At 40.8% G+C, this 16,825-nt stretch overlaps 1 protein-coding gene across 1 annotated transcript in view; it reads left to right on the forward strand.

Annotated features, from left to right (window-relative positions):
- apba2b (amyloid beta (A4) precursor protein-binding, family A, member 2b) overlaps window positions 1-16,825 on the forward strand; it is a 71,365-nt gene that overhangs the window by 39,483 nt on the left and 15,057 nt on the right. Inside the window, exons 3-7 of the mRNA XM_042416659.1 lie at window positions 3,306-3,800; window positions 5,357-6,426; window positions 10,696-10,776; window positions 12,341-12,380; window positions 12,912-13,057. Coding sequence (XP_042272593.1) covers window positions 3,326-3,800; window positions 5,357-6,426; window positions 10,696-10,776; window positions 12,341-12,380; window positions 12,912-13,057 — 1,812 coding nt within the window. The 5' untranslated portion in view covers window positions 3,306-3,325. The remainder of the gene's footprint in view (window positions 1-3,305; window positions 3,801-5,356; window positions 6,427-10,695; window positions 10,777-12,340; window positions 12,381-12,911; window positions 13,058-16,825) is intronic.

Here is a 16,825-nt window from a genome sequence, read left to right on the forward strand (position 1 = left end):
ATCTGGTGGCTCTGTTATAATTTGGTGTTCATCCCTCCAGAAGCGTTCCAGAGACTTGTAGAATCAATGCCAGGGCTGAAGAACACCATTCTTCAAAAAGATATTGCCTCATTTGGTGTTTTGATGATGGTGGTGGGGAGCGCTATCTAACACCTTTGTTCAAAATCTCCCATAGGTGTTTGATTAGGTTGGATCTGGTGATTGCGAAGGCCATAGCATATGATTCACAACATTTTCATACTCATCAAACCATTCAGTGACCCCTTGTTCCCTGTGAATTGGGGCATTGTCATCCTGGAAGAGACTGCTCCCATTAGGATAGTAATGTTTCATCATAGGATAAAGGTGACCACTCAGAAAAACTTTGTATTGATTTGCAGTGACCCTTCCCTCTAAGGGGACAAGTGAACCTAGACTATGCCAGCAAAATGCCCCCCACAGCATAACAGAGCCACCGGATCCCCTCACTGTAGGGGTCAAGCATTCAGGCCTGTACCAGTTTTTCCTTTAATTTGTCACCCGTCTGTAGCTTGCTGCCATTGGTGTGTGTGTGTGTGTGTGTGTGTGAATGGGTGAATGAGAAGCAAATCGCAAAGTGGTTTGGATGAAATAGCTTATCCAAAGCATAGCCATTACCATTCTTCAGCCAAAAACACCTAAAATTGATGAATTTGTCCAGAATTTATGTCAGAAATTTACTGGAAAAACCTTAAAAAAAAAACCTGCATGTAATGGTAAGTGCAGTGGAGTATTAGGCTTATGTGTATAGGCTTAAGGAGGATTGAGCTCATTCAGTTTGAAGTGGGAGTGATTGATTGGCTGATAAATGGACAGATAAACAAATTAAGAGACAAGAAGAAAATTACTTGTTCATCTTGTAAAAGTGGGCAGACACAAACCAGCATTAGTTACATTTAAATATCCTGTGTGTCAAAGCATAGTTGTACTATCATAATTCCTTTTCAATATGTCTTAATGGTGGTAAACAGGTGGGACAGATCCCCCTGTGTGTCTTGTTATGATGGTATTACCATTCATGTACAAATGCATGCAAATTCAATAAACACAGTCACATCTGAAATACTTGCCAGACAAAGCAGATTGGGGAAAAGCCACCTGCCCAGGGACTTATAGGATTTCCAAATTTACATGGCAGTTGTACTGGCACTCGGGAAAACATGACAAATCAAAAAAACATTAAAAGGAAAAAAAAACAAATACTGCTGGAGTCAGGCAGAACCACACCAGAAAACGAAAGCTTATGAATGAAGGAAGCCAACAAAGAGGAGGTCAAAGGGTATCTGTCCCCAGTAGATGCAGTTACCCATAGTTACCGATCCTTACCCTCAGCTCCAGGGAATTGGACAAGGCGGGGCCGGGTTTCAACAAGAGGATGCTGGGATATAATGTGGAGGAGGAGGGAGGGTGGAGTCAGAGAGGTGCATGCTGTGCAGCAGCTGGTGGGGGAAGGGAGGAGCAAGGAGAGACAAGAGGGAGGAGGGAGGATGGGGCCGTTGTTACACTAGATCCCATTGCTATTGTACACCACATCCCAGCTCAGGACCTCAGGTAAGAGATTAATTCAATACAAAATTTCCTAGATGTTAACAAGCTGAGGTTTGAGCTGATTTTTAACTTGCTGTTACAAGTTCGGATTGAAAACAATTTTTGCACTTTTTAAAATAACGGACAAAATTTCTGCAGTATATGTACATGTTGCATATATTTCATCAGGTGCACAGAATGTGTGTGTGAGTGTCCACTTACAAATAATGTGTGATCAGTAACCTCCACGCTAGTTCCGTTCTCTGTTTTTCATGACAGTTTTGAGCCCTATAGCAGCAAGAGCCAGTCAGTCCCACTACATGTGCTTTGTGTGCACATGTAATCTCAGTCCCTTGACTTGGCTAGCTGAGGAACAACCAACTGTGTGCATGTGTGTCTGTGTGAGGTCCTCTCTGCATTTGTGTGTTTGTGTTTTAGAGGGTAGTGTTTGTGCCAGCTTGTGCAGAGCTAATTAAGCACTGTAATCACTGGTGATGGAAAATGTAATTATGGTGAAAGAAAACGGGGGGAAAGCAGCAACAACACCCCTCTGAGGGCAGTTGTTCATAGCAACTGGATGGCAAAACAGAGTGGGGATGGCGACAAAATGGATGACAGGGCACAGAAGGGTGTGCCTGACAGAAAAGAAAAGTACTATAAATGCTCTAATCCTGGCATCTGTTTGTGTGTGTGTGTGTGTGTATGTGTGTGTGAATGCTAGTTTGCATGTTTGTGTGTTTCTTTCCAATGTCCGTAATGGGATTCATTCATCATATATGCAGTAGGATAATCTTATCTGTTTGTTAGTACCTTTTTTAATAACATCCACAGTTCACTAGGAGCAAACAAGCCTATACTTTATATCCATCTGTTCACAAGTCTGGCCTTAACTGAGGCAATTTGGTTACTAATGTTTTAGAGCAAAGGATTGTAAAGTTAGGAGTTTGTTTCCCTAAGTTTCATCACAGTAATCACATTGGACTGAAACAGGTACACACAGGTTGAGCCTCTTGAATGTTTTGGTAGAGGCCTTCATGTAAGGGCAAACATGTGCATTGGGGTTATGGATCATCTTCTGCAGGCCATCTGGCTACTTTCTACCCACAGAAAGAAATGCTTCACTCTCTTCCCACCTCACCACTTAACCACGTCTTGTATAGCAGTAGACTTTATTGTCTCCCTGGTTGACCATTTTCAGCCAGCAAGCTACTGAAGGATCAATAAGTCCAATGGTATCAGTGCACATGTGCAGCACCTACGTGGAGATGACCTTGATTTCACTATTGATTCCTTGCGTGGTAGTGTCCCATTAAGTTTGTATGAAGGCAGTATACTTAGAAAGGCTCTTTACTCTTTGTGCCTATTGTTCTAAAGCTTAGCTGGGGTGATGTATTGAGCCTGCTGTTGGGTATTTGAAGCCAAAGTTGTGCAAAGTAAGCACAAAAGTGCTGCCCTGAATGTGGATGAAGTAAACGAGGGACTTTCTCGCTCAATTACAAGAATAGATTGTCTGGCACCGAAAATATGTTGCAGCTGTATGCAAAGTGTAGAAAAAGAGTGAGAGAGATAAATGGAGGGATGGGAACAATTTTTTTGGTTTGCTCAAACAAACACAATTGTCCTTACAGGCTTTAGCATTTTATTTTATTCAGTCTTTTTCTTGTATGATCTTAAGTGTACCTGCATGGATTGATTAACAGTTGTTTTTGATGTTGAATTAGCTCTGAATCATTGCCTCTGTGTATTTATTTGTCTCCTAGGAACAAACCGATAACAATGCATGGCCTGTAAACCGCCAATCATGGCTCATAGGAAGAGGCCAGGGACCAGTGGAGGAAACAATATGGCTGCTCCAGTCCCCGCCTCCTGTCCCGCCCCTCATCCTACGGAGTCATGTGATCTGAAAGCCCTCCGCCCTCGACAACGCCCAGTCCGCTACCCCAAACAGTCACATGATCCAAAGCTCCTTCCCCGTTCCTGTAAGGCACAATATTCTTCCCCCAAGTGTCAAGATGTGGGTCACAACCATCCAGAAGTGGATGTAGATGCAGAGGTTGAAGTGAAGCGATACACCAACCAAGCAGATGCAGAACTGGAGGACCAGCGGCCTGCAACACCCTCCACGCCAGAACATGACTGTAACCAAGATGACCATGACCAGGCAGACTTCCACGGTGGAGCCGACAGCCTGGATGACGACTCCAGCTCCGACTACATTAACAACACCTCAGAGGATGAGGAGGACTATGATGACGGTGAGTGCAATGTAAAACAGATCATTTTCACATCCTACCTTTCGATTATCCGTTCCTCTATCATTGATTCGGAATTCTCCATTCATTTCTAGTAGTCATTTCTAATTCACATATTCATTCTTCTTAGCACTGCCACTGTTACCTGAAATCATGCATATTTTTTTGTGTGAATTCAAGCAAGGGTGCAATTTGGCAATATTTCCCCACAACGTCAAACATCATTTCTTTTGCAGCATGACTGAAGTCCCATATAAAAACAAATTCGGAAACCTAGAGGGATATTTACTAAAGACTTGCAGGCCTTTTTGATGCGCTCAACAGCCAAATTGTGTTTCTCCTCATTTACGGGAGCACACCAAGGTTTTGCACTGGTTAAATAGAAGAATGGTGGAACCCGCACCGTCGACTGACCGCTGCGGCAGAGGAAATTGCATCTAAAATTTGACATCTGGGAAAAGCAAGTGTAAAAGTGTGCGAGAGAGACACACAAGACAAAAGCATAGGAATGCAACAGTCTGTAATTTTTCACACAACTTTCCTGCAGGTCCCTCCTGCATATTTTTTCTCACTTTTAGTGACTCCCAGCAGGTCCAGTCCAGTGCAATATGATTGGGGCAGCTAGTTATACATATTTCCTCATATATAGTATTTATTTTATGGGATGAATACACGCTTGCAGTTCAGAAAATGTTTTCTCTTCAACCAGTATTACAAGTACAGTTGTACAGTTTGTGCTCCATTTGTGTGTAACATGTGGCAAAACAGCTTAGCTACACTAGATACACATAGATGAACTGCGACTGGGCTCATTTACATTTATAGTCTTACTAAATACCCCGCTAAATTGAAAAATCGCAGTAACAAAAAATTTTACACTCACAATAAATTAGGAAAGGTTAGTAAATATCCCCCCTTGTATTCCAGTGTTAAAGAGCTGTTTGCAATTGAGTCATCAGTAAGAGTAATTGATAGTGACAAGTGCAACCTAAATTAATCAGGATCTTTTACAAATTTGTAACCAGTTGTAAATGGGAACATATTATCAATTCTAATCACTAACTATAGAGGAGTGCAGTCCCTAGAGTGCAGACCAAAGTTTTCTATGGATGTCAGTTTTTGAGCCATGACAAAGGCCAAAAAGTGGCCTGCAACAGACTAGGTAAGCCTTGTTTTTAGCCTAGTCGATTGCTGGAAATGTCTTTTGCTATGTCATAACGCATATTTTAAAATGGCGAGGACTGCTGAAAAGATGAAAATCTAAGCTTTATGACAGGCTCATAAGGAATCATATCAATATTTATTTGACTTATAAAATAGGTTTTTCAAAAATTGTTAATCACCACAACCATTGAGCATACAGTCATAAATATGTACAAAAAATATTAGGCTGATGGGTCCAGTAGTATGCAAGATTAGCTGCGGACAGATACACACATGCACACACACACAAACAAACACACACACACACACAAACAAACACACACACTACTTGGTTTTTAACAAAGGAACCCCAGATATTAACAAATATTTCTGTTTGTGATCATACACCCGTCCAGGACTGGCAGAGGAGGACGAGGGTGTGACTTACTACATCCGGTACTGCCCAGAGGACGACAGCTACCTGGAAGGTATGGACTGCAGTAGCCAGGGAGACTGTAACCACAGCCACAGCCGCAGCCAAGCGGACTGCGCCGTCATCATGCAGCCGGGTGAAGCCCACACTGATGAATGCCAGGAGGCTGTGGAAGGTTGGGCCGAGGAGGGAGAGGGGGAGGGGGAGGGTGAGGTGAGAGAGGAAGAATGGGTGGAGGACGAGGAGGGAGAAGGCGCAGTGAGGGAAGAGTGGAGAGAAGAAGAGGAGGAGGTGAGAGAAGAGTGGAGAGAGGGAGATGAGGAGGGGAGGGAGGAGTGGACAGAGGAGGGCCAAGACAGGCAGGAGCAGTGGGCGGGGCGAGAGAGGCACATGGTGGAGGAGTGGGGTGAGGGAGAAGGGGAGGTTCGCTGTGAGGTGGTGGAGCAAGATCCGGACGAACAAATATACAATGGACGACCAGAACCCATCCTGGACCATCACCACCACCATCATCACCACCACCAACCCTCCCTGCAAGACACCCTGCACACTCGACAGGCTGACAGGGAGGAAGAGGAGGAGGCAGAGAGCGAGGAGTACTGCCCTAATGAGGAAGAAGATGAGGAAGGTGACGAGGAGGAGAGACATGGACGGGCCTACACCGGAGACTACTATGCACCAGAGGACAATGGGAACTCAGTGCGAGTCTCTCCGTTCCGCGGCCGCAAGGTGCTGGTGGTGGAGGGGGAGACGGGGGAGGAGGCGGAGGAGGACATTGACCAAATTGTTGCTGAGATCAAGATGAGTATGAGCATGGGGAGTCTAAGCAGCGGCACTGACCAAAGCCCAGAGGAACTGGCACAGGACCCTCCAGGCGACTACCCTCACACCAAGCCTGACGCAGCCCCCTACCCCCCAGCTCACCACCGTCACGACAGCAGGCCCAAGTCCCTCAACCTGCCCTCCATGCACCACAACAACCCTGACCTTCAGAGGGGCATCAAGGCACATCCACGCTCCCCTGAAGACAGACAGAGATGGCAACAGGAGCAGGTGAGCTGTTTTTGAAGGGTTAAGAAACAATGTCATTATTTCACCATGTTAACATTTACCCAATTTCAGTATCAGTATCCCCGTTGGTTTGTTTTTTTCCAGAACATCAATCCTACATAATGAGCAATTAGGAAACAAAGAGTATGCAAGAAAATACAGATTTGGTTGTTCATTTGGTCTGTTCAGTCCAAAAGGAGAACTAAATGATTCAGGGAAAATGTCCAATATTTGACCAATATTGTAATTGCAATTTAGGTTTAGATTATTGCCTATAAATTAAATGTACAATTAAATATTTACCTGACGAACCCTTATGATACTGTTGACAGCTGTGCACTTAAGCTGCTTGAGCTAACGTTAGCATCACTGACAATACAGACTGCTTCATAGACTTCAATCCCGATGGTCCTGGTTCAAGGGTATTTAGTCGATAATCTTAAAACAATGATGCACTTAAAATTTTCACTTAAACCACTATGATAAAAATCTAGATGAAAATGATGTGAGGTAATGAGCTACAATGTTTATTTAGAAAGATTCGCCACTTTTGCTCTTTTTGAACACTTTCCATCTTTCCAAATGTCAAAATGATCCAGAGCGGAGCTTCTTTTTCAAGGAAAACAAATAGTACAGTATGAAGAATACACTGATATGAACAGAGCACCAGACAACACCCATTTTGTAGTTAGATGACAGCCAACAAAATTGACAGTCGCTGAATTAATATTTCACCTCTTACAGCTTGTTAAGAAATTGTTGATAATGTGTGTTCAAGCCTAGTTAAAATGGTAGCTGTAGTGATTTGAAATTTCTGTGGATTCCTATTTAAAAACAATTAATTATTCAGCTGTATAAAAAAAAGATTATCGCTCTCCACTAAAAAAAGCTAAAAGGCCTTTTTCACAGCAGACATTTTGACTTGTAATAAACCACTTGTCATAACACTTGTGGAAAACCACAAGTGTTACTAATGACATTAACAATCATCCGTTCTATTCAAGTGTCCCAGTAAGCCATGGCTGTGTGACACTTAATCAGCATGCACAATATCAGCCTGCAACTGAAGCAGCTTAATGGAGTTCAACCATCATTCATGTTATTATTTACACATGTGCTTTTCCTACTGTGACATGTCAACATTTCTTATGTGAAAAGCTAAGCATTAAGTTAAATTTAGTGAAAAATGTTTTGAAAATTCAAGACTAGTTCAATTTCCCAATCAACTGAAAGCCAGTGAAGTGTTCCCAATCTCTAATATGTTGAATCAGTACTTCAAATACAGAGAGAGGCACACATATGATAAGGAGGAACATATTAACAACAGCATCAACACAACAGTTCTAATATGTTCAGAGCCTCTCGCCTCTGGATGTGATATAAAAGAGATTTGTGGCAAGGAGCTGCTGGAGATGAGTTACAGGTGAGATGTTGCTCATCTATTTCCATCCCCTCCCCCATGTTACCTTGAGCTGTCCCTCTGGATGAATGCACACCCATACACACTTCATAGACCCCAACACACACACAGCTCCCCCATCTTCTAAAAGTCAGATGGTAAAAGCAGAACAGAGAGAGTCTTCTGTGGGCGTCATGCTGATACACACCTGCTCCACAGTGTGCACATGTGTTCGTACGTTCACTGTGTGCAGCTCATTTGTAGCAGAGAACTGGGTCAGATAGTGTAACTAGATTAAATTGGAAGTATGTACAGTACACTGCAGATTCAGATGACTCCCAGACTCACAGAGATGATTTGGTCATTCAGTCCTCTGTTATGAGATGAAATGTTCTCCGTACACCACTTTGAGATGACCCTTGAATGAACCAGGACAACAGGGAATTTAATAAGAGCTGTAGAGTATGAAGCCAAAAGAGTTACAAAACAAAGGGAGGTCAGGACCACACACACTCTGTTAGTGTGATGTGTTTGATGAAAGCATAGTACATTTAAATGTATTTTAAATGATGCTACAAATTATAAGCATCAGTATGTAAGTGTTAAATTAATTATGTTGGTATGATCACCACTGAGACAAGGTTTTTTGCAGCCTCAACATTTAAACCCCATTTTCCATGACACGCTAATAATTTTTGCTTCTTCAGCCTTTACTTCATTACATTTGATTTTGGCTGTAATAAAATTTCCCTTTCTGCATTATTAGTATTCCTGCTGGTTTCTAGGACTTTCCCTAATGACAGAAAGTGTTGGTCCACTAATAGCAACCATTTTCATATTTATAATGTACAGTATGCAGTTAATTACTCTAGTACATGACTTTCCCTAAATAGGTCTACTTTTATCCATCAACGTTTAATGACTATGTATTATGTATCCAGTATTAAAGTAGCCTGTATTAAAAATTTCTGTTAAGGACCTCTATTAAGACATACTGTATGTCCATATGCACACTGTTAAGTGTATAAATATAATCTTCATCACTTTTCTGTAGGTTACATGATTTGATTTTCCAGGCCCAGTAAATCTGAGTGAAGATTACCACTTAAAATCTGATGTTTCTCGTTAGAAATGTTTTTAAATTTATTGGAATTTTCTCATGTCTTTCAATTAGACAGTGAGTATTACCCACAAAATGAAACAATGAAAATAATGTATTTTTTTACGATTATCGTTGTTGAGGAAGTAATGAAAATAGTTTATTGTTGAGGGAGTCACACAGTAATAGAAACACTGATCGCCGTGACAGAACTGACAGTCGCAGTGCTTCTTGTAGCTTATAGGTATTCTGTGCTATAGAGCCATGTCTTTATGCGTGGGTCCCTATTCTGTTTGTTTTGTGCACAAGGATGCACATACAGTACAAGTGGGCGAGTGGTGCAATTCACATTCTGCCGTTGGTTTCACGCTATTCTGCTGATGACAGTTGGTGGTGGTAATACATAAAGAAACACAGCAATATGCCAACTGCTAGCTACTAAAAATGGATATAAACAATGAAGGATTTAAAACATTCTTTTAATGGCTTTGCAAATGTTTTATCAGGAAGGAAATGCATTCAGTATGTGTTTTGGTGAGAAACACAGAACACAACTACTGCTGTGTAAGTAAAAGTGGGAAACAATATAAGTTAATTTTATGTTTTATATTTTATATTTACTATATTTTTATATTATAATTTAATATAATTTTAGTATTAACTTAAAGCCGATGTGATGGGTAATTAAAGGAGTGCCCTCAGCTACAAACAAATCCTTCTAAATCTGTTCTGTTGTGTACACATGTACATGTTGATAAAAGCTGTCTGTCCTCTGTATGGTCGTCTTGTGAATGTTAATTATGCTAATGGATTAAAATTGATGTGATTTATTGATGATAAAATTCTACATATAGCCTCTTTAAGATTTCTTATTACTAATGGAGACATTTACAAAGATTTGGCTGGATTCACTTGGGATTCTGTACATATGTATAGTTTTGTAGAGCAACATGGTTTAGCATTCCTTCCCACCAAACAACAACACGAATCTCATTAATTTAATGGTTGTTTGCGCAACGGAGTTACAAAACATGATGAATACTGATCAGGACTTTACGTTTAGCTCTCTTTTCGTAAAAGAGGCCACTGATGTCATGTCTGTGGTAATTAACTGCTCAACAACACGACCTGTTCCTCTGAATTTCACTTTTTCACTTTTCATCACTGCCACACTGAGGAGGAGGACATTTTATCGGCAGAAGGGTTTCATTTAAGCCAGTAATATGATTGAATGTTAATGAGCAGTTGTGCACTGCAAGATGGATATGCAAGGGAATAAATATAATCCTCCCTGTATGTGATTATGTGCTGGGTGTAGTTTATATATCCATGTATGTGATGAGAGATGAGACAAAGGAAAAGGCTGCCTGGAGGACGAGTGAAAGACAGAACTTAATCGTGTGCCAGCTTACAACAGTTTGAACCCGAATCAGCTTTGGTCTTCTAAATGGATGTAAATTTATTTTAATTACAGGTAAACACATTAAAATAAATAATTCCTTGCGTTAAACAGCATAAGCAGGCTCTTTCTTAGCAGTTCTGAGAGTTTTGTCAGTGCAGTACTCTCATGCATACAGTCTCCATCGTTGTTTGTAGCTGACCTACCTACACATTCAAAACCTCCCACGTGTGAGTCACATTACTTTTATTTTAACCTGCCGCCCAACCAACCAGCAACAGGAAACAACAGCTTAGTTTATATAATTTTACTCTTGTTCTATACTATTCTGATCTTCTTTTTGCTTGCACCTGTTCTTCTGTGTTGACCTGCCAGGTGAGCAATGGTGCAGAGCAACCCAGAAAACAGCAGCGCTCCGACCTCAATGTCCCCCTGGAGAACAACAATGTACCAGAGGTAAGATGTTGCTGGGTTTTAATGTCACAGTGTTCCTTCATAATCGTGTAGATTTGTAGCTAGGTCACTTTCGACAGAGAATATTGTTGTTTATGTGTGTGTCCCTGTGCGAACATGTGTGTGTGTGTGTGTGTGTGTGTGTGTATGAGTATGTCTGAGTAAATGAGTAATTGTGTAATTACAACCTCAGCTCATGTCCTCTGCTTACGGCGTGATGGCGTCCCGGTAATTGAGCAGCGTGTCTGCCTGCGGTTTTATGAGGGCCATTTTTCACTGAGATGTCTGTGGTGGATGTTTCCTGTACAGGCTCCACCCACGCCACCTTGTCCTTGAGTGGAGTAAAACTTTTGAATGTGAAGTGAGCAGTGTTTTAATCTGAGCATGAATTACAGCTCTCTACGTAACCATCTCTTGTCTATAACTTCCTCCCCCTTTCTTTATATCCTTTCTCTTCCACCTCCCACAGAAATGGGAATGTGTGAAGTGGATGAGTAAGGCTTTGCGCTCTCTATACACCCACTTTTGCAGTGCCCTTGAGCATAGCGCATACATCCAGTTTCTGCAGCAGTTAAAGTATCAATGTGTAAATACATGTAACTGTGTGAATGTGGGGCAGGAAGAAAAAACAGAAATGTCTGAATGTTTAGTAAAATCAGCAAAGGGAATTTCTTTACAGAGATCAAGAGTGTCACAGTTAAGATTATTCATTTCTGTTGGAGTTCCTGCGTTGTTTGTAATTGATCCTGATTCTTCTTCCATTCAAATTTATACTCGGTCTTTGTCTGCCAGTTGTTTAGCTGTTTGTGTCTCCACATGTCACCGAATTCTGTGAATGTCAAAGCTATTATGTGTGATTGATCTTTTAAGCCACGCGAGGGCATTAGCTTCGCTGGAGAAAAGTCATAAAAACAAAACACCATTGTAGTAGTTGTATGGGGTAATTCATATATTGTTTTCAGATGTATCATGTTGTGCCAAATTTTAAGCATCAAGTTGCTCACACAGAATTTGTTATACAAGCAATTACTGAAAATCAACTACCAACCAAAATAGAAGAAGGGACTCTCACAGAATATGAGTCATTTTGCAGTTTAATGGAGGGTCTGAGATGAATCTCTGTTATGTAATCATGAAAGTATTGAAAAGACACAAAATGTAATTGTTAATTTATAACTAAAAACTCCCTCCTCATTGTTTTAATAAAGACAGAAAGTTTTACTGGGTGGGATGCTACTTTACTTTGTCTCTTCTCATCCATGTTTTCTGATTTCTCTTGAGGTGAATCAGCAGGTGTCACAGTGCATCATGTCAAAAATGTGGACAGACACATCAGTCTAAGCCTGATTTAGATCCACTCCCTAAATTAGATATATATGATTTACTGCTTAATTGTACATTAAAAAAAGCAGCACATCTTAGCCTTCATGTAACACTTGACAGCCTACATAAACTGAATGAAACGTCAACATTTTGATTGGTTTATTTGAGATAGTAGAGACATGCTTAGTTCATTGTAAACCTATTCACAATGACTGATCCATCATATCCTGTTTTTGTCTTCCAGCCAACAAAGAAGGTTGCATCGTTCCCCAGCTTTGTCGATGGTAAGTTAATCTGTCTGCACACCTGTTTGATGATGAAATCAAAATATTGTAATTGCATGGAAGGAGTCCAAGATTTGCTTTGCCTTCAGTCTGTCCCTATTCAGGCCTGATATAATTCTTCTGCTGCTCTTTCCCTGCCTCTGGGCAGATGCTAGGTCTAATAATGTGTGAGGGGCTTAGCTGCCTGTCTGCTCCTTCAGATCATGACAGTGCATTGTGTCCCTGAGTGGGTGTCTGAGAGTCCACATCTCCATATCACAGACGCAGATTAATCTCAGCCCAACCTCCTCCCAGCACCGCACCTCAATCAGTTCACAGCCAGTGGCCATCTCACTGCTCACCAAGCCTGTTATCGCCATCTCTCAATCTCCAGAGTGACAGTGTTTGGCTCTGTTTCTCCACACCGCATGTTGACTGCAGTGATTACAATACCCTCTCCACCGCACACCCGACCTCTTCAGTCTAACCGCACTCTGTCCTTCCCAGTGTCTCCCCGTTAATCACCACCCTCTCTTCCTCTCCCTGGCCCAGTCCCAGGACCCTGCGAGCCAGAAGACCTGATTGATGGAATTATCTTTGCTGCTAACTACCTGGGCTCCACTCAGCTGCTGTCTGAGAGGAACCCCTCCAAGAACATACGCATGATGCAGGCCCAGGAGGCTGTCAGCAGGGTCAAGGTACTCAAAAACACACCCGCATCCAGGCAAACTGACTCACACATGCAAACACACACACACATTGTGTTGTGTTTTTGGCTTGAAAATATGTACCAGTCAGAATCATGCAGAGAAACATACTTCTCCTTAATCATCAGGGCACATTTTTTCAGTTATGCTGTTGTTTTTCTGTGGAGGAATTGCACAGCTCTAAATCAAGCCTCACTCATTTTTGACCAACTAAACTCAGGAACTAAAATCAGGAACTACAGTACTAGTCCCTTTGTGCAGTTTTCATTATCTCTCAAAAACTGTAAATATTAGGTTAATAAGTCTGATAAAACAGTCTCTATTTGTTGTTTCAGAGAACAACAGCATCCATTGTGCTTTGTAATTTGCAGTAGCTGACACAACTGTTTTAATGGTAAAACTTGTTTTTTAACATTAATAAACATTAAAACATTCCTTGTCCTAATATTAACACTGATTTACACTGGGGGGAATTGAATTAAAAGATATACTCATTATTCTTCAAGTCTGTCTTAAAATAATAGTCAGGTGCCAATGTTTAAACATTTAAACAGGTTTTTTCTTGCTGTTATCATTCCTCCTGTTTATATTGACCATTAGAAGATACCTTCCAAATGTGCTTACAATGTAAGTTGAAGTTACTAAAAGGAACTTTTGTTTTGTGTTGATTTTGGCGGCCCCTGTGGACAAAAGCAATAGTGAAGACTGCATTTCCCATGAGCACCACCGCATCGTGTCATAAAGACCTTGATCTGGCTAGCACGTGCATTTGTTTTGGAAGCGAGTAAAAGAAAGACACAACTTATTTTTAATACTATTTTTCTTTATTAAACACAGCTGTTTGCAGGATGCATAGTGATGAGGTAATGTATCTATTTGTGGCTATGTAAGACTAATAGTAATATGATGATGGTGAAACAAAGTAAACTTTGTTGTAGTGCCGTTCATACACCAAGGTTACACATAATGCTGCATTCATACCAAATCTGGCAACACGGCACCTTCCCACAGGGTTGTGTGGAAGTGTGAGCATGTTTATTTGTGCTTTAGAATGTAAAAACAATCAGAAAATAACATTTTATTTCTCTCATTCACTGCTTTTCGCTCGCTACTGCCACTCCCTCTCTTCATTCACTCTCCAGCTCACTTGACCACTGCTGCTCTTTCTCTCTCGTGCTCTCAGCTTGCTTGCGCTCTCTCTCTTTTTCTCTCATCTTTTTAAAAATGAGTCAGGGAGCTGACAAGTCTAACTTTACTTTTAACGTTATCAAATGTTGTCCTAGTAACATCTTTGTACTCCCTCATGCTACAATGCTACATGTGATGTGAACAAAGGCTCTTACGGTCTGTGTGCCATAAATCATTTTGTTTGATTTTGTGGGGAATCCGACCTGATGGCAGGCATTTAGAGTAACTATATAGAAATAGCCGCTGATGGTCTCATTTGCTTATGTAGGTCAGTATTAAATGGAGACTGTTTCATAATCAGTTAAAAACTCCTTGTAGATGCTTTAAGGGGGAACAAAATCCACAGTCCTCATTTTGTGCAAACGTATTAGTTTATTTAACGCTAATATGAGGCTTCAGCAGTCTGAGTCAGTCAAATGAAGTGGATTCTTGGAAAGTGTTTTGTTTATGTTGGAACATTTGTACAGTAAAACATTTAAATGCCGGTATTGAAGAGTTAAAGAGAGACATTGATGTTACATAATTTGATATGGTTTTCATTAAGGTAATTGCATAGAGCTTTCTGAAAGGAAATATTTAAGTTTTATTGACACTTGCAATTGAGTTAACAGAAAGAATGTGATTACAAAAGAAGAAAGCTAAATGTTTACAGAACACATGTTTAAGTATAAAGGGATGGCTTAATGTAAATTTGTGTCATTTTGGTTGGTATCTTGTATATTGTTGCAGTATACTGTTTAGGTGGAAAATGTGTTGTTCCTGAAGTAACCAAAAAAAAGGGGATATGTCATATGTATATGAGCAGTAGTCATGTTTGGTCGTTATGACAGTTCCAGAGTAAAGCCAGAGATAAACTTGCTTTTAACTACAGGTTCATGTGCAAATGATGGCTGCCTCACGTATCCTGAGTCCATTTGGAGTGTTGGTTGTGCACATCCTTACAAATTAACACTACATGTCAGCAAGAGTCAGGGGTCAGCAGGCAGGTCAGCAGCAACAACACTGGCAGAAAGTTTTGAGCACAAAATAATAGACCAAGTGTGCAATCACCCACATGATGTCCTATTGCTGTTGCACAGTTATAAAAATGCTTGTCAGAACAGCTGGTGTGAGATCTGTACCATTTTAGAAGTTAAATAAATGGAAACAAGTCTGTATCTCAAAATTCACAAAATAGTAACCTCCTCCAGTGTCACTGTGTTTATTGTTTACATCATGCAAATCTGGAAGTTTTGTTTGTATCTTTATTTCTCTGGTGTGCCCTCTAGTGGAATCCTGCAGTAACACGCAAAATACATAAGCAAGTATGTGAACAATAACGTTCACGATGCAGCTGGTTGTCTACACGAATGTGTGGTTAAAAAGCAAATATATCTCCAGCCTAATGCTTTACAGCAAGGGGCTTTATGGCAAATATAGAAACATGCATAGTGGAGGAGTCGCAATATAAACAGGTTCTGCAATAAAGCCGAGATGATAAAATACCTCGACCCCTGACTTTTCTACAGTCCTGTTCTGAAACAGTGTTTTATATGATGGCAGTTTCCTCTTCCGTCCCCAGAGGTGCCAGCATAATGTTAGACATCTTGTTGTTGTTTAGGCTCCATTGGTAACACTGTGAAAACTCTATTAAAAGGCCCTGCAGGAAATATGTCCAGCGGCTTTACATGGCTAATACTGTATATTTAATGGTATTAATGGTATTAGTCATACAGTATCGGAATACTTTTCTCACATTACTGTACATATCTGGAAGGGAAAAATAGACATGGCTGTCTTTAAAGCATTTCCACAGACTCAAAGTGAATCTCTGCTATTTCAGCATGTCATTTCAATTTATACTTCCCAGTTATAATGGGGTATTTTCAGTTTAGGTCCAGTTCATGTTGCTCCTAATAAAATTTACATGAACATCAGTGCTGTTTGTGTCTACAGTCGAGCAGTTAGAGTCATATGTTAGGCATGAGTGATCTTTTAGGGCAACTAAAGAACTTGGCCAGATTGGGCCGCAGGGCATGTGTTTGACACAGCCGGATGGATAATTGGACTGCTGGCACGTGAACCTTATATTTCCCTTGTTGACACTTGCTCCCTACTGTTAACTAATATTGTTGTGATGATGACGTTCCAGTGCAGCTTGAGAGAAATACTGTGGATGGTATCAGAGCAGCATAGAGAAGCTCAGCTCGATTAGCTTGATTGCTTTGTTAACTGTTAACACTGTTAACAGCTCAAAGTGCTTGTGCCCATGTTCACAGAAACAGCTACTCAGACTTTCCATGTCTGCAGAAAAGCTAGATTTTAAACCATTTGATATTTCTCATATTAATCAGCAGTGGGCTCAGAGTCCTTCTGTCAGGTAATGATAATAATATGATCAAATAGCATAATGTTGCCACGTGATGACTGTATGCAGCGTGGATGTTTTATCTACCCAGACACAAGTCTTTCTTATCTCCCTCTCATGTGAACACAATCTCGGCTGTTTTTCTAAATATTAAATGACACCCTGTGAAGTCATCCACTTTTAGAAAGTTACTTGCTGTAATGAGACTTGTCACTGATGGAGAT

Source organism: Thunnus maccoyii, chromosome 1 (genome assembly GCF_910596095.1).
Source record: "Thunnus maccoyii chromosome 1, fThuMac1.1, whole genome shotgun sequence".
Lineage (NCBI taxonomy): Eukaryota > Metazoa > Chordata > Actinopteri > Scombriformes > Scombridae > Thunnus > Thunnus maccoyii.